Source organism: Stegodyphus dumicola, chromosome 3 (genome assembly GCF_044657685.1).
Source record: "Stegodyphus dumicola isolate Sdum_Otavi_A_Nest chromosome 3, ASM4465768v1".
Taxonomy (NCBI): domain Eukaryota; kingdom Metazoa; phylum Arthropoda; class Arachnida; order Araneae; family Eresidae; genus Stegodyphus; species Stegodyphus dumicola.
The window spans coordinates 146622905-146650714 of NC_140770.1; the positions used below are offsets into that span (position 1 = coordinate 146622905).

Below are 27810 nucleotides of genomic sequence, written 5' to 3' on the forward strand. Positions count from 1 at the left end.
TGACTTTTCATTTAATTGAATATTTTTCATGTATTAGATTATCTCTTTTTTCTTTTATATTTGCATAATGTTTTCTTTTCCCATTTTTACATGTTTTACCCATCTTATTGGTTCGATACTTACGTTTTGTTCTAAAAGTATTTGGCATTTAAATAAAAATTTTCATTCCAAATAATTTAAATTTACATCATGTAGGGTAATTCTTGATATTCATACTAGTACGCTAAATTGGGGAAATTAAATATTTAATTTCATTTCTACTTTCAATTTGCATATGCAAGCAACAAGGTCAAAACACAATATATGAGTGCTTGGAAGGAGATTGAAATAAGCTAATTCCCCCTGAAACATTGGTATTATTTCGGCTTCCTTTCAGTTGTTCAATTTTAAGAGATTTTTTTTACATAGCTTTAATTATCATTAAAAAATTTTCCATACTAATTTAAATACTTGTAAATATTTTTCTTATTTTCAACATTTAAAATTTATTTCGACTTCAAATTGTAGATTTTACTTTATGAGCTTTCTTAATTTGAAATTAAGAAATTTAATAGGAGTATTTCCCTTAGATTATGTTTAATTAAATCATATCAGCCTAGGTGCAGGATTCTTAATGGTCCTTGCTTATATTTGATTATTTGTTTAGGATTTTCAACCTTAGTTTTTGGCCATCGAAGTTACAAACTACCTGCTAAACTTTCCATATTTACAAAACTAGAACATTTTAAACTAAAATGTGGACAGACAGATATTACACTCACCTTCCACTGAGCTTCTGCTGTACCAACAATGCAGACTTTTCTTTCAGTTAATTTATCAGCAGGATCATCTTTATTTGGCTGAGCAACCTTCAAGAACAATAACACAAATTTTCTTTAAATTGAAATTGTTCCTAACCAAAGATAGTCAAATAAAATTGAAGAATAAATTATATACCTTAATACTGGCACCAGAAGAGCTAATCATGTCCCTAATGGTACTTCCTCCGGTTCCAATAATAGCTCCCACGGCAGAGTTTGGTATATAAACATACACAGTTTCCTTCTGAAGATCCATTGAAGGTGGCATAGAATTCTGAGGATATCCTACTGGCAAACAAGGACCTGCACCATACATTGCATAAGGAGGAACAGGGCCTCTCTGTGGTGGCATCATACCAGGGCACGTTGTGGACATCATAGCCATAGGATGAACACCAGGATACATGTATGTCTGAGAAGCTATAGCAGCCAAATCATTTTCATAACTTTGTCTTAACTTTGAACTAATCATCTTTTCAGCTTTAGCGATGTTTTCCAATTTTCCTTTAACAGTAATGATACGTTCCAAATTATAGCTGCTTATATCATGTATATTGCTGGAATAAGGGGGAAAAAGTTATACAAATATCACAATCAATCAATGATACTGAATAAACATAAAAGAATGTTAATTTCAGATTTTTGATACTTCCATGCATATACTTTTAAAGATAAAAATTTCCCATGAAATTAGTTTTTAATATTTTTTTAAAACAGCTAGACTATACATGTAATAAGAATACAATCAAAACATTAGAAGCATAAGATCAAAGCAATTTTTAAGCCGCGATTTTCTCACAATTCTGTTACTTGAAAGTAAAAAGCATATATTCCAGAAACCATTCTTATGAATATGATTATCTTAAGTCAAACTAATCTTTTTATTCTACAAATAATTTCTATGCTATTCCACAATTAAGAAGAGTATCAGTCAAACAGCAGAAAATTGTAAAAATACTACTTCAATGATGAAAATAATAGCAAAAAGGAAGCAAAATTCTGAAAACTGAATGAAGACTTTGGAAGAGATACAGATCAGTCTCTCTCTTTAAATAATAATCTTTGTAACCATGCCCACAAAAGCCTTACTTGGTCTTTATTTTTCCAAACACTGGTCAGAGACATATGCTTTCAATTGCAAAAATGTTTTAAATAACGCCAAGATCCATATTTTGGCATTTAATTTAAAGAAAACAATTTAGTAAAAAATTACAGTCTAACTTCTATACGTTTCCTACATTTTTTATAATTAGAAAATTGCTTTTCTCCCTCTTCTTGCGCATTCCCGGCTGTTCCTTTTACTACATTTGGAGGAGTGGGGACAACCTGCAGAAACTTAACAATGATTGGCTATTGCAGCGTGCATATTTATCAAGAAAAGTTGGTTGTAGTACCTCATTTCACAATTTAAGAATTTTTTTTTGATATTTTTATTTTTGAAACTGAGATTGATTTTTAAAAATTTTGCATAGTTATCAAGCATAATTAATGTTCAAAATAATTATAAAGCTCTTGCATGCTTTCAGGCCTGGATATTTTTTTGTAGCTGCAAGGAAATTTGTAACTACTACATTTAGAAAATATTTTAAATCTGACCTAATAGAAAATTTCAAACAAACAATTTTCTCTTACAATTTTTATGCTTTTTATTCGTGTAAATAAGTGAAAAAATACTAAAATACCTAAAAATGAATTTTTGGAAGTTTGTTTAAAATCCTAAATTGTGCTGCTTTTTAAAAATTACAGGTGATTACAGTATAATTTTTAATAAGGAGTTTTATACATCATACTGATAAACACTTAAGACCTTAATTTTTATACATTTATTCCAATGTTAAAATTATATTTATCTATAATAATTAATTGTGCCAGTATTTTATAGTAATTTTTTTTAAAATTTATTTCTAGTTCTGTATAAGATTTTTTATTTACTGTGAATTTAATTTATTAGCCCTAAGGGGCAGTAGTCCAGAAAGAGTTTCGAAACTGCATTTTGCGTTGTTTCACTATAAATATCAGTTTCAATTTGCAAATTGTTATCACCAAATATTATCGCCCTGTATTACATTTAAAGAAATTAAATAATGAAGAATCTTCAAGAATGCATGCATGTTTCTCCCACTGTGAAAAAATGACGGTATCTAAAACCATCAAATTTTGAATAACAAAATCAGTCACCCGAATATGGGGACCTAGATGGCCGAATTTTGAATTCGTTTGAATCCATGTCATATTTTCTAAAATGTTAAAGAATTTTTGATTAACAAACTCAGCGAGTTCAAAGTGAGCAACAGCAACACTGTATGGTATGTAACATTTTTATCACCAGTCCGGAATTTCTAAAGATATGCTGTTTTCAAATATTTTGTGATATTGCTATTGAATTGAATTTTATATGGTTTACATGAAAAGAAAATGATGTTCAATAAATATAGGTAACACACAAAACTTATACCCCCCCCAAAAAAACACCTCTGGGCATAGTATGAAATCTGAGTGCTTCCAGATTTTTTTCCACTACACTCAGAAAAGTTTATGCTCCAAATTTTATGAATTATTAAAATAATCATCTTATGATGTTAATAATTAATAATCATACTAATCAAATAAATAATAGTCTTAGTCTTGTAATGTTATAATTTTTTTAAAACCACTGCTTGAAAATACTCATTAAATTAAAAAATATAACAGACCTCTTTTGATTTTACCTTATTTGTTTCAAAGCATCATGTACTATCAATCTTTTTTAATTTTACTTTATTTGTACCCAAAATGTCATAAATTTTTTACTTCGAGTTTTTACCATTTTACCAAGGTAAAAATGTTTATACAAGAATTACATGTAAAAAAAATTTAAAAATCTTAATCTTATTTGAAAAAAACAGATTTTCATAATTTCATCACTAACAACAACACATTTAATAATTAAAAACAGTTATGTGATGCAAGCACCATAGGTTTCAGTGTTAAAATAAACCAGATCATTTCTACTCCTTCTTGTGGACATGTGGGCGACGTGTACTCCACCACTCCATGCATATTCCCCATTGGTCAACATATGTTTCTTGATTTTTTCAACCAATGGCTAAACAGCTTGAAAGGCTACTTCATTTGATTCATTTCTTAAACAGCAACGATTAGCGTTTACAATCATTGTTAAATCAAAAAATTATACAGTAAGACTGCCTTGCCAAAGTGAATTTATACAATTTTAAAAATACAACATACATTTGCCAGACAGGGGGTAAAATTTAAAGTAGGTTAATTTCTTTAACAGCCAAGTGCCAGAGTTATGAAACAAAATAGTGCACAAAAATTTCAATTTCTTAAATCTGACAAATAGCAACTACAACAAAAATCGGTAATCACACTTAAATTGCTTCAATGTTTTTGAGAAGGGCGGGGAGTTGAATAAAAATTTTGGTAAAAGTTTACAATTGAGTACCCCTTGTTTTTTGGCGATTCTTTTTTGACTCCATGATTGGCACCAGGAAGGCACAATTTCAAGATGGCTGCTACATAAAACCAAAATAAGAAGTCAAAGAATTGCACAAACTGTGTCCATGTGCATATCGATCTGTTTTCACTTAAAAAAAAACATCCTAGAATTGCACAAACTAGGCACTGTGCACTGCCTTAAATGTGTCCATGTACACATCAATCTGTTTTCATTTAAATAAAATAAAGAAGCTGAAACAAAGTAAAAACTATCATGGTAACTAGAAGTGAGGTTTCATCTCCAAATTAAAAAAAAAAAAAAAAAAAATGTTGCTAATCGAAGGGGCAACTAATTCTACACTAGAGCCCCAAATTTTAGTTTAAAGTAGTTTCTAAAAGTCACAGTTAAACTATTACACCAAGCTAAAATTATCTACAAGTGACCTTAGTTGAAAGCTCCATATGAAAAATAACATAAAGGGCAGACAGTTGTTTCAATATAGTTTTTAAAGTAAACATTTTGATTACCTTGATACAGCAATTTTTGTATCTGTTACTTCCATTATTCGTTTAATTGTGCTTCCATTTTTTCCAATGATCCTTCCAATAAGATTATTATGAGCTAAAATCTTTAGTGGAATTTCACTGTAATATAAGAATAATATGTTAATTTTAAGACAATAATGACACACATCCAAATGCCCAAAACGAAAACAGCTTTTATACCATAATGCATTTTATATCTTACCCTCTGTTAGTAGTGTTTGCTTCTTGTTGCATTATTTCCATTATTTTCTGACAAGCTGTTGAACAGTTGTCAGGAGTACCATAAATCGTAATTACCTAAAACACAAAATCTGTTTCACTCTGACCTCTTAAATCTTCCGATAATGCATAATCACTAACAAGAAATAAACAAAGCATCATCAGTGCATTTAAAATAAAAATAAGTAAAAATTAAAGCCATGTTCCTGCCCCCTGAAAAAAAGTAAATGGAATACAATCTATGTCTTTCTTTAAGAGTTTTAATATGTCTTTCTCAATGAGACATCAACGAGCCAAGATAAATGAAATTTACTACCACTTTCTTTCAGAGTATAGCGGTTACACTTAATGTAATATACAGTATTTCAAATGTTAAGTTAAATTTCATGAATTGACAAAGAGGTATACAATGTTGCTGGATGCCCATTGGAATGGATTTATCTATAGCAATATCATTTCAGCTTCAATGAAAGTCCAGCATTTAAACCAGAGACAGAATGTCTTAAACATTATTAGTCGATTTGAAGAATTACGATCCAAGATTCGGAATAATCAGCATTCTGCCAATTCCAAATTTTATATCATCAAATTAAATCTAGTAGAACAACATATAGAAGTTATAAAATTAAGAAATATAAAAGTTTGTTTGCCAAACGAAGCATTTATGATCTTGAGGAAACCCAATTTTCGATGGAGAGAGGAAAGGCACGAATGTTAATATCTGTTTTGTTTCATTAAATTCCCTCTATGTAAGATTGATTAAGCAATTGTTTTATGTATTGTTATCTTTTCTTTAATTTTAAAGAGAGACATTTTCCATTTCAGTTACAATTTCTGTAACTGCCGTGTTGAGAATTCCCATTAAAGAGCATTTCTAAATTGTTTCAACAATGTATATCACTTTCTTCACAAAGAATGACAATATTTTCCGAATTTAAAACCATCTACAAGTTTGTGTTCATTGATTGATCATTCTGGCATTGTCACCACAATGAATACTTTTGCTACATCTTCATTTAGCATTTTTTCACTTCAGGAATTTTCATGGTTCTTTTTGCCATAGCTAACTGCCACTTTTTTGTTTGCCGGATTTTTTCAGTGCCAAGTTTCACCAATTTAGTTAGGCTTCTTTCCTGACACAGCCATGATTTCATCTAAGTATTTTTGTTTATTTTTAATGGATTTTTATGATTTAGAATGTGCTATGAGATCAACTAGCAGCTAACCTGTTTCTTCAAGAAAGAGGATTGTTGCACAAAGAAAGACTGAATAATAAGCTAATTAAAGTAAAATATGGCTCGAAGCCAAAATGGTGATATTTCCTGCCATGTTTGGTCATTACAGAATATATCATTTTAAAATTTGTTTTAATGACAACAATCATACTTTTTAAATAACATTTGGATACTTTAAGAAATTTTTACGTTTTCATCATTACAACATGAACCTGCATAATGCAGCAGATATATGCATGTGGGCTGAAATAAAAAAGGCGGAGGCTGAGTATGAATTGCCAAAAATATTGTTCAGACAATTAATAATTATTTTGAATCTAATTTCTATAGCATGAAATATGAAAAATTAAAACTTATTCAGCAGGTCAGTTTACACTATATATTCGTATTATTTTTTTTTTCTATAAGCAGTTATCACACCAGTTCAACATAAATTCCATTTAACAATAACTTGAGTAATTTTTCAAATAAATATTCCCAAATGGGAACAAACTACAGCAGGCTAATAGTTCATCAAAACAGAAACACACCGTATAACTGACATTTGGAGGAATGATTCAGTGTTTTGACCACAAAAATTCCTTAATTCCAGCATTCTGACATCACTTTCCTCTTAGCAGGAGTCACATCAAACCCTCTGGGCAACACTGGCTTTCTGGATCCGTTAAACTATATTTAAATGGCATTTATCAACTAAATCAACTTAATTACTTATTTTACTCTTTCTTTTCATTCTTTAGAATGATATTTAAAGGAAAATAATATTTAAAATATATTGACCAAATATCATGACCAGATAAAAGCAATCATGCTGGTCAGAGGATTAATACGGTTCCCATTTCTAATAATTCAGAAAAATGAAAATTTCACCAGTTTCTACAACAGCGAACAGCATTTATTGGCATATAAGATCTATGGACTACAATGCTATAAGAAATTCCCCAAAGAAAGGTGTCACGCCAATGAAGCTATGTTGAACAACTAAGTTGAGTAATTTCTACCCAAAAATTTAGGTAAAATGTTGTGCTCAGCAATCTGTTTTGCGTACATACCATGTGTTTCAGAAGTCCATAAACATTTGAAAATTCAATAATTCATAGAATAATTGTAGGTAAAGAGGTAAAAATTGACACACATGCATAAATGACATGGGATTTCATTAAAACAAAACAAAAGTATAAATAACCAAAAAAAATCCGAAAGATTTCAGATTTTAAATTACTTTTTAGGGGCTTTTTTTAATGTTTTGTGTGTTACCTTTATTTATTAAATATCATGTTCTTTGCACTTAAACCATAAATTTCAGTTCAATAGCAATGTCACAAAATAATTTAAAAACGAACCTGTCTTTAGACTTTCCGATACACAGTTCCGCACATGCAGATTTTTCATTATTTAATTTCTTCAAATATATTGCAGAACTCTAACATTTGGTCGCAACTTTTTGAAAAGTGAAATGGACAGTTGTAGTGATTCAACGCAAAATGAAAACAATAGTCCTTCAGGGGCGAAGCCTTTTTGGACTATTAAAAAAAAAAAAAAAAAAAACCAGCACAGATGGTACTGGACAGCAAAACACATAAAATGAGCTGCAGTGAGAGAAGGAAACAGATGAACCAGCATTTGTTGCATGTTAACTTTATCAAAAAGAAATAAATAAAAACTGTTAATAAAGCTGTACTATCAGAACAGAGAATTTGCTACTACAGCTTTAAAATCCTATCACCAAAAGAAGGGTATTTGAACAGATAAAGGTCTTGTGACAAGTGTAACTGAAGAAAATTATTATAAAGTTCAAAACCATGGGTTTCTTAGACAATCGACGCCATACTGGGCAGCCAGACACAAGTGTGGCTGTTGCTTGGACAGTTCAGGAAGAAATGGAGACTAGCGGTTTCATCTACGCATGGGGAAGTTGGGGCTGGCATTCCATGCACTACTGTTAAAAGAGAGCAATAAGGCTTACCCTCCAATGCCATCCATATAAAATCCAGCATAATTATGAACTATTAACCATGGATTTTGTGAAGCAGACAACATTTGCAAATTCGGGCATTTAAAAAAATGGGGGAAAGATGACAAATGGTTGTATAATGTGTTGTGGACTGACAAAGCCGATATCACATACTGGGGTCAGTCAACTCCCACAGCTGCAAAATCTGGGCTCCCATTGCATGCTACAAGTCATGGTGTGGATTTAGCACATGAATCATGATTGGACCCTTTATCTTCAAGGAAATGTGTGGTTTTGCTTATCAAACTGTCAATGTGATGGGTACAAGAAATACCGATATGTTACAGAATTGTATCGTTTCTAGCCAGCCTAATAAATACTCGCTGGAAGGTAAGACTTATGTAGAATGGGGCTTCCATCTCATACTGCTACAAATGTGAAAGATTTCCTGCCCACATCGTTTGTGGTGAGGATTGCATGATGAGTCACCACTTCTGTTATGCCTGGCCTCCTAGGTCTCAATCTGTGTGATTATTGCTTGTGGGTTTACCTGAAGTCACAAGCCTACTGCAATCATTCAACCTCATTAGGGTGCTAAAAAGAACATCCAATGGCAATTTTTGACTGTGCCCTACAGATATAATGTAGAGTGCTTCTTAAAACATTGCTCCTCGATCAGGTACTGTTAACGAACGACGGTTGACATACTGAGCATTTTTTTTATAAATATGGTCTTTGCTAAAAATCAGTTATGATAATTATTCCTTTCTCATCATAATATGATAACCATTTTTTGCACATCCTTTTTTTTTTGTTTCAATAAAAGCCCATGCCGTTTCACGCATGTGCGTCAATTTTTACTCTCTACCTACATTATTTCATGAATTATTTAATTTTCAAACATTAACGAACTTTTGGCTCATCTGGTACTAGTAACAATTTATGATCCTGAGGAAAAATTACACTAAAAGCTTTTTTGCTTATGTCAACAATCAGAAGATTATGCCCCTACACAATATGCTTCTGGAAGGAACGTTTCTTGTGCTTTGTATTTGTAGGCCTGGTAAGGATTTAAGATTGCATAAACACAAAGGAAACCTTTATTGGACAGTATTAAAAGGGACAGATTATTACTATAATTACCTTTTCTGGTGAACCAGCATTTTCTTTACGATGCACATCCACTCTAAAAAACAATTTAGTTTTATTTCATACATGAAATGCTACATATTTAAAAGACCTTTTATAAATTATAACAAAAAATACCTCGCTCTCGACTGTTGGGTAATTTGCCTTATAGTGCCACCAGCTCTTCCTATGATAGCACCGACCATGTCACTCAACACAAGAATCCTAAATTTTAAAGTTTTTTAAACTCAAGTTTCTTTCATTTTAAAAAATTTCAATAGAAACATGAAAACTCTATATATTAATTACTAAGTAAACAAAATTACCTTAATGGGAAGTCATTTGATCGAAAAATTCCTGAGTTACTGAAAGGACGAGAACCAGCCCGCCCGCCTCGGGCACCACGGCCTCGACCGAGATCCATTTCAACTCTGAGAGTAGCACCTGGTTGGACTTCGTAATTGTTGAGCTGCACTTGTGCTCTGAAAGAGAAATCATAATAACAATTTTATTGCAGAGTAACTCAGAGTTCGTAACCACATTTTAGTTAAAAAAATAAGCACCTATAAGCACATTTTAAGGAAAAAATAAGCACCTGTCTAATTACATTATACACAACTGCATAACCTTAAAAGAAAAATTAGACTTGTAATTTAAAATATGAGCAATGCAATATTTATTAAGAGAATGAGCATTACCTCAACCATTAAAAACAATTAACTTTTTTTTTAAATTTTAAATGACAGTTCAATTTACAGAATTAGTTTACAATGAGAGGAAAAAAAAACTACGCACAACTAAACTAGATTACAAGATTTAATGATGAAATTTCAGTTCAAAATATAGAAAATAAATAATAATAAACCATATTAATTGTATTCGTTTGGCATTTAATAATAAATACAATTTATTTTCCACTCATATTAATATTTAAATAATTTAACTTAAATCAAAATTCTGAACATTTTCTAAATTTTCATTGCATAACAGTTTTCCCTTAACATATATTCCAAGCAAAGTAATTTAAGTAAAAAAGAGGCACATTTCTGAAATCAGGAGACGGGAAATTGCTTCATGCAGTCATCCTTTAACAGTAAAAGCTTAACTAACCCGCATACTCGGAAATTGCCGAATATTCCGGATAGTAACTGGAAAAAGAGGAATGGGGAGATTGTAGCCGTTCTTTAGATTTCTCGGCTAAATAAATGATTTTGACATTTCGATATGTGCATCATATAAAAATAGACTAACGGAACTCAGAAATATTCTGCTTAGAAAGCACAGTAAAACTCTTTTAAGTGTTCATAAACACATCTCACAGTGAACATCAAAATTAATTATCTCTGCGAAATACCGCAAACGTTATTGCGCAATATGTGCGGCGTAATTCCTCCACATGTGATATTACGCAATCGGAATCAACAGCTGCCGGTATTCGGAGAATAGAGACCTAAATAAAGGAAAAGAAAGAGACTTACTAATCTGGATTGTTTCCGATTCTAATTTTCAACAGACTGCATTAAATTTCCGGAATAGAATCAATCTTCGCTTGGGTTGGGTAGACCGCAAAAACGTTTAGTCCTATTCAATATAGATTGGACAGTGACAAAAAAAAAGTCTGCTGCTTCAATATTAGAGATTTTGTGGAGGAACCTTCGTACTGTATAATGCATTGGGGAAAGAAAAATATATATATATATATATATATATATATATATATTGACTATTCGATTACTTTCCTTTTATTTAAGCCATTCCGAATATTATTCCTTAGAAAGCTAATCTGTGTAAAAACACACCCATTTTTGGAAGTTTATCTATACTTCAGCAGTTACTGCAACTATATTATAAATATTCATGCATATGCTCATAATATAAGCATAACGATTATAATAAACACGTATATGAACTGACCACGTGGAACGAGAATGCAAATTATTAAAATCTTGATAGAAATCCAAACGTGTGCAGTATTTGGGTGGGAGGAAAAGAATACCGAATGTACCGGAATTTTCTACCATTTTCGCAATTCTTTAACCAATAGAACGACGTGCACCTGTCTGTACTCTCGCACGCACCATAGGTTATGTTAATGCAGAGAAAGGGGGAAAAGCAATTTCCAGGAGTATGATTTACCATCTGACGTTGCATATAAGGAAGAAAAGTTGTTTATAGTTTCGGCTTTGGTACGGGGAAAAAATGCACATTCATTAAAAAAGGGATTAAAAAAAAAGCACTAAAAGCAAAAATTAAGCACTAAAAACAAAAAAATAAGGGCTTTAAAGAAAAAGTAAGCGTCTATAAGGGTCTTTATATTTTATTTTTAAATATAAGAACTTATAAGCACTTGTAAGGACCGCTGCGAACCCTGGTAACTACTGGATTAAACATTTTCTAAACTAAGAATTTGCTTTTTTAAACCTTCTAACAATACGCTGCTGTAACATCAATGATTGATTGGTTAAGTCTAGAAAATTTATTTGGCGATAGAAAAAGGATATAACATTCTTTTCCTGTCACTAGATGAAAATCTGAAAATAAGAATATTCTAAACTGAAACTGAGATGTCATGCTTGCAGTTGTGAAAGAGGCACATAAAACTAGGCAGAAAAAATATGAATTCAAGTGCAGTTATGTTATTGTATTTTTGAAGAATTGTTAGCTGCAAGAAATGAGGAAACTCGGGGGAATATAGAAGTCACATCATTTACATCAATGAAACATGAATCATAGTAATTTAACATTCAAGAAATAGACTATTGCATAAGCTGTCTCTTCCACAGGATTTGTTTCAGGCACTCCTTGTATACAAAGCAAGTATTATGATGGGCAAAACAAATTATGTACATTTCTAGAAATAGGGTAGGAAAAGCACATTCAAAATTTACAACACCAAAGTGTGATATGCATGGACAATGCTCCATATCGCATGAGAACTGAAGGTTCAACACTCATAAAATATGCCTCAAAGCAAATAATGGTAAACTGGTTGATCAGGAAGGGAATATGCTGTGATCCAAAAATGCACTAAGCGGACTTGATACAACTCAATCATCCTAAAAAAAATATTTTATATATATTGTGTGGCTCTTTTCTTACCACTGTATTCTAAACACAACAGTATATGTTTCATCATCAGTTAAAAGACTGATTACAGAAAGAAATGCAACTCAAGAAGGAGACTCAGAAATTTGAAAAGTACTACACAAGCTATGGAATAACTTCTCAAGAATGGCAAGTGCACTGCAGCTATGTAGAAAAATTAGAAAATTCTTACTGAGACAAAGATGAACTTTCGGAAGAGTTAGTGAACAAACTAATTCAGACTAGCAGCAACAAATAGTGATTTGGATTTAGAAGAAATAGTATCTTCTGTGAGTGACTAGAATTTTTAGACATGACACCTCTTTTAACACATTTAATGCTAACCTTTTGGGGGGGGCAGAATACATAAGATTATTACATCAAATTAGTCTAAACATGCTGGTAAATTCAATCTGACTTAATTCTCAACAGCTGGCTGCATTAGCAATTTTATGGATTTCCCCGTGTAATGCTGATACAAGCCAGCTTCTGTTAGACAGTCCTCCATGAAGGCATCCCTTTTCTTAACCTTCACATGGTTTGTCATAATCAGATAAACCAAACCTCTCAAATATTAGAAGACAGGAGAGAAAAAAATACCAAAATTGTGCTCAGAATTTTATGGATGATATTTCTAGATTCAGTATTTCCTTTCCAACAATATAAACTAAAGAATACTAAAAATGGGCAATAAGCCTTTGTCGGAAGCCATAGAACAGTGATGATAAAGAACAGTGATTATTTCTCTCTTTCACTGAAGCAATGGTATGATTTGTATTAAAAATAATTTTTTAATCTTTAGTGAAAATTAAAAAATGTTTTATTTTTAAAATATCAATACAAAATCATATTAATGCAACAAAGCTATCAAATTTTGTATAATCATACATCTCTAATGCACATTTTAAATATCAAATACATAACTGAACAATTTTAAAAACCTAAACTTGGTTTTGATTTGAATATTTTATTGAGTTACTTGTTATTACAGTGTCTTTATGTCCTTAATACTTAAAACGAAAATAAAATTTGGTAATTAAGAAAAAAGATTTGACTTCAGCTCAACTTCCCCCATTTAAAATGACCCGCTTCTGATTTTCTAGGAACTTAGGACACAGGAAAAGAAATATTAACAAAGTGTTTATTGAGAGTACAATATGTACACAAACATGTTTACTTTCAAATCAGCATATTGCTTTGTTTCTTATTCGATGTGAAGCATGGTAACAAATTTAAAACTTGACCAAATTGTTAGAAAATTGATCATTTTATAGAAATCTAATCAATCTAACTCAAAAGTAGATAGATTCTACAAATGGGCAGGAGAGATGCTCAGAGGAAACTGCAGATTTAGACTTGAAATTTACCATGCCATGGTTACATTTCGAAGTTTCCAGGCTATCCAGCTCAAGAAACTAAGACAAATTTCTTTTACATTGCTCCAATGGTGTATTTTCCTTTCATCCTCTCTTTAGGCTAAGTACATAAAGAGTGAACAAAATTAAAACCCTGGCCACCCAAACAATATAGTGGTTAGGGAAGCCTTTGAATCCCGGAGAAGGCATGGATGTAAAACTGTCCGTCCCTTCATAGGAAGTATGGGAAGCCACCTACCTATTAGGTGCCTCCACAATAAAATGGTCACCGCTTCTGACCTTAGTAGTGGCCAATGCCGTTATAGGCAAGTGCCCATCATTTGTTAAAATAAATAAATAAAATAAATTTAAAAAAAAACCTGAATGTTTCTATTCTATTTGCAGGCCTAATTGCTGTGGAGTTTATACATTCAAGAAGCCCTGATCTGGCCAGCTTACATTTAAAAAAAATATTCACTATGTTACAATATATTAAAAAACTCACTGTTGAGCTTGGTCTGGGTTTTCATAAGTGGCTAGGACACTATAGGTATTTTGTTTTGTTGGTCCTGAAATAAAAATATTTGATATAAAATATCACAGTGAGTTACAACTTACAAAATATTTACACAAAAGAATGAAATTTATAATCCAAATGTCGTAAAATGCAATTAATTCTATAATTATTTTATCTTGTATATGAAGTACAAGTTTAAACCTTGAAAAGGTAAAAATCGGAATAAAAATCTTTTCAAGTCCTAAAAATTTGCAAAAAAGTTTGTCTCTTATCTGCTAGAAAAATAAAAGAAAAAATTCCTATAAAAGTACCCACGTAGCCTTACAAAGTTTTTTAGAAATGGCAGTACCTTTATCACATTGCACAGTTCCAAAACTTGATAACAAACGAAAAATTTCATCCCATGGATACTGTTCTGGAATATTGCTTATGTGAAGGCTTCTATATCTGCAGAGAAAGAAAGAATAAAGCTTTTAACTGTGATATTTATACAACTTAAATTAAAGAAGGGACACACAGAATAATTACAAATATATTTAAATTACTGCAGAAAAATTTTAAAAACTGAAAAAACTCCACCTTTTCAGATAAATGGATATTTTCAATTATAGCTTTTCTCCTGTTTTTATAAGTACCATTTGAACACTCCCCCCCCTCGAAAAAACCCCCATTTGCAACTGCAATATAATATTTTACTGGAAAAAAAAGAGGGAGAGTAACAAATTATGAAGTTTGAGTAACTGTTGTGTCTTCTAATCTCATAATAATAAACAATCCTTCGAAGAGGTAAATGGATCCATCTTAATGTCATTCCTACATATACTACTATCTGCATTGAATCAGTTTTCAGTGCCTTGAAAATGGAAGGTTTTAACAACTTATATTATCGAACTTCAGCTATATCCCTTATAAATAAAAAGCATCTAAGAATGAAAATAAATGTAAATTCTGAAAACTCAGGAAAGTGTCCCAAGAAGCAATGCTATTTTCTTACCAACATGCATTTCTTTTCAGTACTATGAATGTTAAGTGCTATATATATAAATAAATAAATAAATAAAAACCTCCCCTAGTTAACAATTAAAACTTAGGAACATATTTTTGACACCAAGAATACATCTCAGGTTGAAGCACAACGGGATGCGTAATGGCAAACCGCACATTGAGTTGATAGTGTTAAGGGAATTTCGCTTACTGCACATGCCTGATGGTGTACATTTGGCGTGGGAAGAAATATTGGCGAGTAAAGGCAACCCTACATTAGCTTATTCGTGATATCCATTGTGCTGTCGAGTCTGGTCCAGTGATGCTTACAATTGCAATATTATGGAACTTTGTTTACTCGTTATTTTAATGTCCATACTGATTGAATTTGCTTCTTTTTTTTTTCCTAATATATGTTTCATTTTAATTAATTTGCTGATAACGGTACATTTAATATTTGTTGACTTGTGTGTAATAATTCATTATTTTTTAATTTGTTTACATGTTATAATTCAGTAATGTAAACTGGATTTTCTCTCCTAGTTTGTTAATGTATGTGGGCGCTTTTATTTTCTTATCTCAAAGAATTAAATAAACAGCATTAAGTAACTGTAAAATTCTTCAGTGTTATTTACAAACACTTGCTATATTCCTTCGTATTTCTGTATGTATGTACGAATGGAACGTATGGTAAATCCTGAATTGTTTTTATTCCTTAAAAGTATAATGAATAAATTTTCAACTGTTATATCCTGTAGTGTCTCCTAAATTTTAGTCTTTTTCTGATAGAAAATTCGTACAGTGCCCTAAGAATGTGCAGAATGTCATAAGTATACATCTTACATTTTGAAAGTAAACACTGCTTCACATTATTTCGTAATAATTAAATAATTATTTACAGCCCCTCCCTCTATGCATGTATTAATTTTTATTGGATTATATATCAATAATTTCTGGTAGAATTAGAAATATATATATGATTAGAAAAGGTTTTTCTTATTTCATTTCCAAGGAACAGGAATTTAATTAAAGAAGTGAATTATTGGAATGAATTTTAGTCAGAATTTAAAGTTATTTAGAATTCTACTGTAGTAAAAAATATGTTATTTATATTTCTGTTGTATTAAAAATTATTTAAAAGCGGCTTAGAAATATTATTTTGAACCATAAAAATTTTAAGTAGAAAAATCAAAAGTACTTAAAAGGTAGCTATTGTCATTGATCGTAGATTGACTTGTCAAAGGAAACAACCAATCCAATATATATATTATATGTCTAAAAATTATTGGAAAAATTGTCCTGATAAAATCTATATATATATTATGACATTCAGTACATAAACAATATATTTTTTATTCTGGGAGGGGGTTAACATTCTGATTAATGGTGATATAATCAAATTACAAAGAATCTTTGCAAGGTATTTTACCATTTCTTTGAATTTAGATACTTTTCTGAATATTCCAAGCATTTAAAAGAAATATATTTCATAATAGTTTACATATGATACAACTGTGGCTGTATTCATATTTCCTGAAGTTCTAAATGTCTGCAGAAACACATATTTTAGTCTAAGATTTAGCTGCATTACTAAGTTAAGAAATAAATTTTTCTTTAATATTTCAGAATTATTAACAGATGATTTTATATTAATAAGAGAGTGATACATTTATAATTCTCAAAAAATTCTTTATGACTGGCAGATACTTACATAAATTTTAGTTATATATAAATTTGATTTCAAGTAATTAGACTTTCTGATTACTTAGTGACAACTTTATTTATTGCCAAAATTTGGTCTTTATGCATAAATATAGTGCATACAACATGCATGCAAAGATATGATAGCTGTTAGTTTATGATTATTGACCAAACATTACGAATACTATTTCTTTTTCAAGATACATATTTTCAGTTGTTTTTATAATAATTTCTGTATTTATTTAGACAAAAATTCTGCTGATAAAATACTAGACACAGAAATGTTTCTAAAATAGTGTGTAAGAATGCTGTTAATTTTTCAGATACAAAGTAACAATATAATTGGTTGTAACCTTAAAAGCACAGATGTCAAACAGAAAAAGGAATGCAATTAGAAATGTCAAAAATGCTCAAATGCGAAATTAAAATGTTTGATCGTAAAAAAAGTGTAATTACAGTTAACTGATTTTTTAACTTGAAGACTGGTTATCAAATATAAATTAAAGTTTGATAAAAGAATTTTATGAAAATAATCTAAACTTGAAGTATAATAAAAATAATAGATTTTGTTTTAACAAAGTAGCTAAGTACAATGATTTTTGTCGATGCATTATTTATGTTTATTTATGGGAAAATAACAGATTTTAACCTATATTATGAATAAAGTAAAATGTTTTATTTTTAACTATCGCTAATTAAATATAAAACATTTAAAAAAGTTTGAATATTTGGTGTAAAATTGGATTTTTCATTGTTAAGATTAAAAGCCCTTTCCACCAATTACTTTTCTTGATTTAATGAATCTCCTTTTGGTCTTTCTTACAACTTATAGAGTTTCACTCTCTTTGGTAATATATACTGTGTGAGAACTTTGGAAAACTTGAGAGACTTCTCGCTATGTCTTGGACATTACAACATAGGTGAAGTAGGCGTAAAAAAACCCTTTTATAAACTCAAACAAATTAACAGAGTGCACAGTTTGTGCCTACAGAACCAACCAGCATTTATGACATAAATCAAAAGTAACTAAATGACTTGACTAAGTAAATTTTAGTTAGCACAAAGGCTGTGTAGTGTCGCTTCAGTTCCGCCAAGTTTCTAATTAAATTTAGTTAAAGCGGAATGGCAACACTTTCTAGTCTCTGCGAAGAACGAAATAAACAAAGCTCGGTTTTCTGTCACGCGATTCAACGTGCATGTAAAATGTAAATAAATTTTATGAATAAGAATCTATAACTTCGTGAGGAATAAAATATTGGTTCTATTGGAGTCAGAGAAGTGTTATTTTCCTATATTTTCATACCAGACATTTCACTGGTGTATCCTCGCGTGATCGAATTCTACAATGGCTGACGAAGAGGAAACCGAAATTAAAGCAACAACTGCGTTTATCGCCAAGGTAAGCGTTAAAGTTCCCCCTTTTCGGAAGCCAGAACCTAAAATATGGTTTATTCAACTAGAAGCACAATTTAGAAATACAAAAATAAATGCAGATCAAACAAAATATGATTATGTTATAAGTTCCATTGAACCCGATATTTTGTCACAGGTATCTGATATTTTGATATGTCCACTACAAGATAATAAATATGAGGCTATTATAAATAGACTAATTTCATTATATGCTGATTCAGAGACTCAAAAAACCCAAAAATTACTGAGTGAATTAGAACTGGGTGACAAAAAGCCATCTCAACTGCTGTGAGAGATGCGTAATTTGGCGGGCGATAAAGTAACAGATATTTCCTAAAAATATTGTGGCTACAACGTTTACCCGTTAATATGCGTAGCATTGTATCTGTTAGTGGTGAAGATTTGTCAAAAGTGGCTATAATGGCCGATAAGATTTGAGAATTAAACCCTGTTACTCCCCAAATAGCTGCTGCTTCATCCATAATGGTAAAAACGGAAGTGATTGAAAGTTTACAAAAACAGGTTAGTGAACTTAGCTTACAAGTTTCTGCTTTAAACAAGCAACGCCACAGTCGTCCCTACTGTAGTAACTGATCCAAATCAAGAGATAGAAGTTACAGTGGTAACAGATCTAGTGATATTTGTTACTATCATAAAAAATTCGGTGATAAGTCATTTAAGTGTAAACAACCCTGCAACTACTCATCAACATCACAGACAAAATAGTCTGGAAAAACAGCTCCCCATCTCTCATTGACGGCGGAGAGAGAAGGGGTGCAGCTGAGTCGGCTTTTCGTCAGCGACAAAGAATCAGATACCCAATTTTTAATAGATAAAGGAGCAGAAATTTTTGTCATTCCTCCCTTACCTGCAGATAAAACAAAACATCTAAAAATTATAACTCTTTCCTGCAAATGGTACGAAAATCAAAACATATGGCCAAAAATTACTCAAGCTTGATCTTGGACTCGGACGATCATTCACATGGCCTTTTGTAATTGCAGAGGTAAACAAACCGATAATAGGGATGGATTTTCTTGCAAATTTTAACCTTTTGGTAGATTCTAAAAATCGCAAGTTGATTGATGGAACTACATTTTTAACAACCAATGGAACTCATTGTTTTCAAAATAACAATAATAATATTCCAATTTTAAATGCCGTAAATGACCCATACAAACGTATCATTACGATTTTCCGGATTTGTTAAAACTGAATGTAGTTAATAATAAAGTTAAAAATCATAAAATGGAACATTATATCGAAACCAGAGGTCCACCAGTTTTCGCTAAAGCCAGGAGACTATCAGCTGAAAAACTCAAAGCGGCTAAAAAGGAGTTTGAATTTATGCTCCAAATGGGTTTATGCAGGCCATTCAAAAGTAACTCGTCGAGCCCACTACATCTCGCTATGAAAAAATCAGGTGATTGGAGACCTTGTGGAGACTATCGAACGTTAAACAACGTCACGATTCCTGATAGATTCCCTCTCTCATTTTTAATATATTGCAGTTCCATTTTAGCTGGAAAAAGAGTTTTCTCATCCATAGACCTCATTAGAGCGTACCAACAAATTCCAGTTCGCGAAGAAGATATACCGAAAACGGCCATTTTCATTCCCTTTGGCTTATTCGAGTTCCCATTCATGACGTTCGGCCTACAAAATGCGGCCCAAACGTTCCAACGTTTTATGAACAATGTGTTGAATGGACTAGAATTCGTGTTTTGCTATTTGGTTGACATTCTAATAGCCTCTCCAGATGAAGAAACTCATCGACAACATATACGAGCAGTCCTCGAGAGACTAAATGAATATGGCCTGTGTATTAATGCGGCAAAATGTAAATTCGGTCAAACAAATCTTGCATTCCTGGGATACGAAGTGTCAGCTGAAGGACTTAAACCTCTTTCAACGAAGGTTGATGCCATCAAAAATTTCCCAGAACCAAAGTCATTTACTAGTTTAAGACGATTTTTAGGTATGGTGAATTTTTATCACAGATTCATACCAAATTGTGCCAAACTGCAACAACCTTTAACAACATTGCTCAGTGGTATTAAAACGAACTGCAGAAAAGAAATAACCTGGACGGCAGAAACAAGAAACGCCTTCCAGATCTTAAAAGATGCACTTATTCACACCACAAAGTTCACTCACCCATCCGAAAAGGCTGAAATATCGCAAACAACTGAATTTTCCGATACTGCCATTAGAGCCGTTTTACATCAGATAATGAACAATGAAAAACAACCCTTAAGTTTCTTTTCCCGAAATTTGATATCAGCACAACAAAAATATAGTGCCTACGACAGAGAACTCTTAGCCATCTATACAGCAGTGAAACATTTCAAATACATCTTAGAAGGGCGACCTTTTGCAATATACACAGATCACAAACCACTAACATTTGCCTTCCAACGAATTTCGAAAAAGCTTCGCCACGACAAGCTAGACAACTATCATATATTAGCCAGTTTTCAACCGATATCCGATTCATACAAGGGGATGAAAATACCGTTGCTGGTGCTCTCTCTCGCATAGAGATAGATAACCATTTCTGTACCATCTGCAACAGACTTACAAACTATAGTAGACTATAAAGAAGATGAAGACTTGGAGATACTTAAAAATAACCCAAACTTAAAAATCCTACAGATCCCTATACCGGACAGTGACAAGAAATTTACTGTGATACTTTTACAAATTATAATCGACCATAAATCCCTGCAAAGCTTCGGCAGAAAATATTTTCTTCAATCCATAATTTATCTCATCCTGGAATAAGATCCACGATAAAATTGATAACACGACGTTTCATATGGCCCAATATGAATAAAGACTGCCAACTATGGACTATAGCATGTTTATCTTGCCAAAGATCTAAAGTTCACAGACATACACAGTCGTCTTTGGGAGAATTCAAAGTACCTCCACACAGATTCCAGCATTTAAACATAGATCTGGTGGGTCTGCTACCTTCTTGTAAAGGATTCAAATATCTTCTAACCATAATCGATCGTTATACATGATGGATCGAATCGGTACCTTTAGAAGATCAATCAGCAGAATCTATTGCTAAAGCTTTGATTTATACTTGGTTTTCACGCTTTGGAATTCCGAATCGCATAACATCTGACCAAGGTCGCCAATTTGATAGCCAACTTTTTCAAGATTTAGGAAAATATCTTGGTTTTCATACAAACACTACAACTGCGTACCATCCACAGGCAAACGGCCTGGTCGAAAGACAACGCCGAACTTCAAAAGCAAGTCTCAAATGTCATCTACTCGAATCAAAATCGTGGCTGGAAGCATTGCCTTTCGTTCTTTTAGGCATAAGATCTGCCATCAAGGAAGATTTAGGTTGCCCATCCGCAGAACTTGTATACGGAACCCCTTTAGCATTACCTGGTGAATTCTTTTCAACAGTACCTCATATGAAACAGTCTGAATTTTTTCAAAACCTTCAGAAAATAATAAGAGATATGAAGCCAAGTTCTACCACCACCCATGGAAATAGAACAGTCTTTGTTTCTAGACATCTTTCCAACAGTTCTCACGTATTCCTATACAACAACATTAATAATTCATCGCTACAGTTTGTCTATCTTGGACCGTATCCTGTAAGAACAAGAAAGGATAAGTATTTCGATATTGAAATCCAAGGAAAAGTTAAAAGAGTTTCGATAAACAGACTAAAGCCATGTTTCCTAGTGCAAGATTCTGATATTCCTTTTCAAAACTCCCATTCCAAGAAAGCGGAACTTGGGTGAAACACCTGCAATCAAGAACACTGAAGAAAATTCAGAAACTCATCATGAAACCAAGACTACTAGAACCGGCAGACATGTGAAATTCCCCAGTCACTTTAAAGACTATCTTCCATAATCGCTGTCACTAGGAAGAGGGTGTGTAGTGTCACTTCAGTTCCACCAAGTTTCTAATTAAATTTAGTTAAAGCGGAATGGCAACACTTTCTAGTCTTCGCAAAGAACGAAGTAAACAAAGTTCGGTTTTCTGTCACGTGATTCAACGTGCATGTAAAATGTAAATAAATTTCATGAATAAGAATCTATAACTTTGTAAGGAATAAAATATTGGTTCTATTGGAGTCAGAGAAGTGTTATTTTCCTATATTTGCATGCCAGTCACTTTAGGCTGCACAGACAGAAAATGCACAAATTGGCTCGGACCTAATATTGGTGTGATAAGTCTAATGGCGAGAATAATGCAATTCCACATATAGCCTGCTCTCAAGAGAACAAACTAGTAATGTGTTCTTCGAGTAGATTCTTCGCTCAGATTCTGCCATCTAAAATCTCTTCCTTTAAATAACTACTGCTTTCTACCTCATTTGAATACACTCGAACTAGAAATTAGCATTCTGGCAGGAAAATGGAAAGCGAGAAACAAAACCTAATAAACATAAAACAACTGGTTAATAAAAATAAATGAATACTAACCTCAATTCCCTATTTTAATTTAGCCATTTTTATTTTTATGCAGCCTTTATGTTGAAGTATACATTTGTTTCGGTGACAATAAACTTAGCCTTTCTTCATTCTAACTTAACTTCTTTCATTTTTTACCTGATTACATAACATATCACAAACAACAGCTGTAAATATGAAAAACATGCATATATCCAGCAGCATGTTAATTTCTTTTGAATATATGGTGTTTATCATCTAAAAAAAAATGTAAACTTAAAGTTTAAGATGTGAACATAGGTCTTCTGTTGGATAATATAAGAAAGTCACACTTATTATCACTGGTATTATTATTATTATTTATTATTTGTAAGACCTAAAAAATAATAATTAAAAGCAAACACTGTGTGGAAAGTAAAAAGCATAACGCAGAAACTTGGTGAAAAATTAACATGCCCGTGTGTTATGGTCAAAATCCCATTCTGTATAATAATATATGCATTTGGCATTATTAGGTATTGGTAATTAAATTAGCATTTAATTTTTTCAGTGAAATATCAAGAAAATGAGAAAAAATTATGAATACTACTTACTGTATGATATGAATATTTTTTAAGTAAGCTAATTAATAAACAAAGACCAAAATATAATGTTTTATATTCCTTACGCTGAAGTCTACTTCATGCTATTATATCACCATTAGTTATAAGGGCAGAACATTTGTGGTTTTCACCTTGCAAAATCCATGAGCAGCATTTTAATTATATAGGAAAATTTCATATAATGGCCAGTAGCTGAACTGAATGAAATGAGTATTTTAAATTTATAATTAAACATATTTTAAATTCACTAGAAATTTAGGGACATATAACGTTTAAGTATTTCAAGTTTCGGAGTAAACTATTTAAAATGTCTTTTTTTGGGGGGGGCGGGTTGCTTTAACTGCTTATGGGTTACAGATTTCAGCCATATAATCTTATAAACAGCATTTAAAAATTAATTTTTTAATCCAGGCAGATCATATTTCCTCGTATGAAGTTACTGTTCAAAATTTATTCACTGCCTTACTTATTCATTACACACACAATATATTCAAATACTAATTAATCATATATAATCAATATTCAGATACTAATAATTAAAAAAATTTCCGCTATTAAAAGAAAACATTTTAAAATGTCCAATTTAGCAGTATTTTTTTTACCTCAAAATATGTCACTGTTGTATTATTTTTCAAATTTGCTACTAATGCATGAATTAAGTAAACTCAAATATTATTTACAATCGAGGATTAGTGATATGGGTGTTTTGAATGTTCAGGGTTTTATTGAAAAGCACAATGGTAAAAAAGGTTTATTAAAATTCAAATACAGTAATTCAATGATGTAATATACACATGTAATTAATATCTACAACAAACAATTATTGTATGAAATGCATAACAGGGCAAAGAATGAAAACATATACATGAATTCACAATAACATAAGCTGCAAAATAAACAAAATACAGGAATATTCACATAAATTTACACTAATATGAAACAAGTGGTATGAGTAATAACATTACTCAAATTTTTCCTTATAGTCAAATCTTCATTTTTATTACTCATTTAATATCTTGTGTTAGTGGGTAGCCTCCACGCATTCTTTGAGCGATAATCTCTGTGGCACTTCATCAAAGCCTATACTGTTGAAACAAACATTACCAAATGCTAACTTGTAATGACATTAATACATGTATCATAAGAAATACACAATGAAAATTAAGAAAATGTTAATGTACCAATATTTCTTGTTTCAGTATTATAAATTCTTGAAATATCATAAAAGAGGAATTAGACATTTTTTATTATACATTCAATTATACATCTACCAATTTTAGTGTTATTGTGTGGCACCAGGGTAACTATGTGAGACACACTAATCGCCTCGAAGATTTCTGATTTACAAAATAATTTTGGCAGTAACTTTTAAAGGCTCAAAAAATGCTATCAAAAAGGTATAATTCTTAAGTAATTACATATATTTTGCAGAAATACTTCGGAACTATTTGAGCTGGTATTCGTGAGAATCCTTAAGTAATTTTTTGAATCCAGAATAATTAAATTGAGAAACAACAGAATGCGGCCAAATTATATCCCTAAGTATTCTTTCATTTCACTTTCTAATGAATGCATAATAGCATTAATTAAGAATTTTATAAAAACATTAAAAATAATTACATGAAGCAAGATCTCTAAAATTTCAAAATTACATATAATTAAAATATAGTTTAATATCTGCAATATATTTTTAACTCATCATATTTTCATAAATGTAACTTTACAATCTAAGACGAATTACAATAAAGCATACTTTATGATAAAAAAACATGAACTTGCAGACTAAATATAATGTGTATCATTTAGTCTGAGATCAAAAGCTGTACTAGGGAACATTCTGGAAAACCATATTTAATACGTTTTAAACTATTTTACTTTCAAAGGTAAAGTTTCATCCATCTCATCAAAATTATTAAATATTCATCAATCTTTTGATTGTCAGTTTCTATTACCTGCCAGTGAGGCAGAATGTATTCACCAAGACACAAAGAATATGTATTACACACATGTAAAATATAAAAAATACGATGGCTCTGCTCTGTGCGAGCATGCAATCTATAATTAACTTTTCACAATTTCAGGATCTCCCCCTCAGACCAGTACTTTCGAGAACATTCTAGCATGTTATATAACCATTAGTATAAATACTGAGTACATGCGGTTTTACGTCAGACTGCTTTCTTCTACCGCTGCTATAAGACCCTGCAGCTGCTCATCCCATCTTGTTCTTTTCTTTGTTAAAGTCTAAATTTAATCTTACTTAGTTTAAATCACTATTGAAAATGTAATTTTGCGAATTTCATCTAAAAGCAAAATGATCTGCTGTGAGAATTGAATAAAGATGTGGGATCTAAAAAGCCAAATCCTTCTTTGTCGTCATTTTGCAGTCTTCTACTCAGCCATAACAATGCCCGGACTATGATGTAGTTATATCGTCAAGCTTTGTCTTTCCTGTGCCTACCTACCAAAACATTACATACATACGTATGAAAGCTATTAATAAGTTACATAATGTAATCTACTAGAATTATTTTGTCACAGTATTTAGAATAAAAGTCTGACTTATTGCTATATCTTGCAAAATATCGACTAAATCTGTACACAAGATGCGAAATATCAACTAAATCTATACATAAGAATTTTCTATTAAAAATTTCTGTGCAGACCTGATAATCATTATATATATTGTTCTTTGTAAAATGTACTGAACAGAAAAGCTGCATGTATACAAAAAATTTCAAGAGAAGACACTTAATATTTATTCTGTTGCAGAAGCAGACTGTTTATTTTCAATGTATATAATAATAAGCAAAGATGATATGTGACAAATTTTCAGTTCTATAATTTTTATATCTAATATACAGTGTACAATTATGCTAATAAGCAATCTTTATTTTCAAATCCTTGCATTATATGTTGGTGATTATGGGGTGGTCTATTATTCATCTGTTTTCTTATCTGTCATGGTGACTACAATAAGACTTCCGTAAGTTCAAATGTATCCCTGCCACCCGTAATTTTAAAGAAATATTTGAATGAAAGATAGGTTAAATTACATAATAATTATACGTACTTTACTTGTGTGTTTACAGTCAAACATAATACTCAACAACTAGTATACTTGATAATGCCCAAGTGGGATTTGAATGATATCAATAACATATACTGAAAAGGTAAGTAAAAGTATTATAAAAATATTGCCCCCATTTGCTTGGCTTAAATAATAGTTGAGTAATAAAAGAACATTTTAGATACGATATTAACTAATTTTTTTTTATTTTATCTCTTTGACCTTTAAAATGAAGAGGTAATGTTTCTGGTTGATATTATGTGAAAACCTGAAAAGCAAACAACAACTACACTAAATCTAAAAATGTTTCCAAATTTCACACAATCTGCAAGAAACTAATAAGGTCAACAAAGCCTGATTAACTGAATTTATCGGCAGATGATGATTCAAATCTGAATATAGGAGACATGTAAATAGTATAAAACTATATCAAATATATATCAATGTGCAAGTCATCGTATGTATGAATGAGTGCCTATTATAAAATTAAGTACAAATCTTGCTCTGAACTACTTAGTATGCTTATGCACTAATTTTTGCATTTTCTTAATTCATATATTTAACTAGCATTATTACAAAATTAAATAATATCTGTAATAGTTGTAATTGAAGCAACCGTATTTGAAATTTCACCTCTTTCATAATAACCACAATTGCCTAGTACATATTCATAAGCAAAGCATACAATTAAGTGCTTCACAGTATTTTTAACACTAACTCAGACATCATTACTTGCATCTTAACATTCCGCTTCCAGAAACAACGGTCAAAATTTTTCAGCTGCCATTCACTGTGCCAAAGCCTGAAATTAAAATCATTTTATAAAAATCTTTAAAATGATGATTCAAGTATTGAAAAATCTTAGATCATAACTTAGTCATACACACAAAATATTTTATTATTTTTATAGCAATAAAATAATATGTTGTTCAGTGCTGAATGAATTATTTAACAATAAGAGAGTGTCTATGGTTGTGAAATCACATCATAATAATAAAAGAATTTATAAAAAAATGAAAAAAGGGTGTTTTATTATTATTATTGTATTTAAATTTTACTATTTAGTTAAGAATGATTATCTACTAACTATAATTCATATATTCATCTCTGGTACACACTTTTTACAACTTATCTTTGACTACTATAGTTTGTGTAGTCAGCTTGACAGATATAAGCAAATGATGATTGACAGTCATAATTGTTAGCTTGCTTTCCTGCTACATGTGCATGTTTTCCTATAACTTGCATGATGGCATACATACTTTCCACTGCAGAAATATGCAATTTTATGAAGAACTAATTTGCAATAATATATAGTACACATGAAAACAATC

General features: G+C 31.2%; 1 protein-coding gene across 3 annotated transcripts in view; it reads right to left on the minus strand.

Moving 5' to 3' along the window:
- Window positions 1-27810, minus strand: part of LOC118204148 (insulin-like growth factor 2 mRNA-binding protein 3) — a 209057-nt gene that overhangs the window by 18947 nt on the left and 162300 nt on the right. For all 3 annotated transcript variants that reach the window (XM_085813433.1, XM_085813432.1, XM_085813431.1), the window contains exons 3-11: window positions 14626-14723; window positions 14265-14328; window positions 9647-9802; window positions 9459-9545; window positions 9336-9378; window positions 4987-5081; window positions 4767-4883; window positions 937-1357; window positions 762-848 (exon numbers count right to left, since the gene is read on the minus strand). In XM_085813433.1, the coding sequence (XP_085669559.1) occupies window positions 762-848; window positions 937-1357; window positions 4767-4883; window positions 4987-5081; window positions 9336-9378; window positions 9459-9545; window positions 9647-9802; window positions 14265-14328; window positions 14626-14723 (1168 nt within the window). The remainder of the gene's footprint in view (window positions 1-761; window positions 849-936; window positions 1358-4766; window positions 4884-4986; window positions 5082-9335; window positions 9379-9458; window positions 9546-9646; window positions 9803-14264; window positions 14329-14625; window positions 14724-27810) is intronic.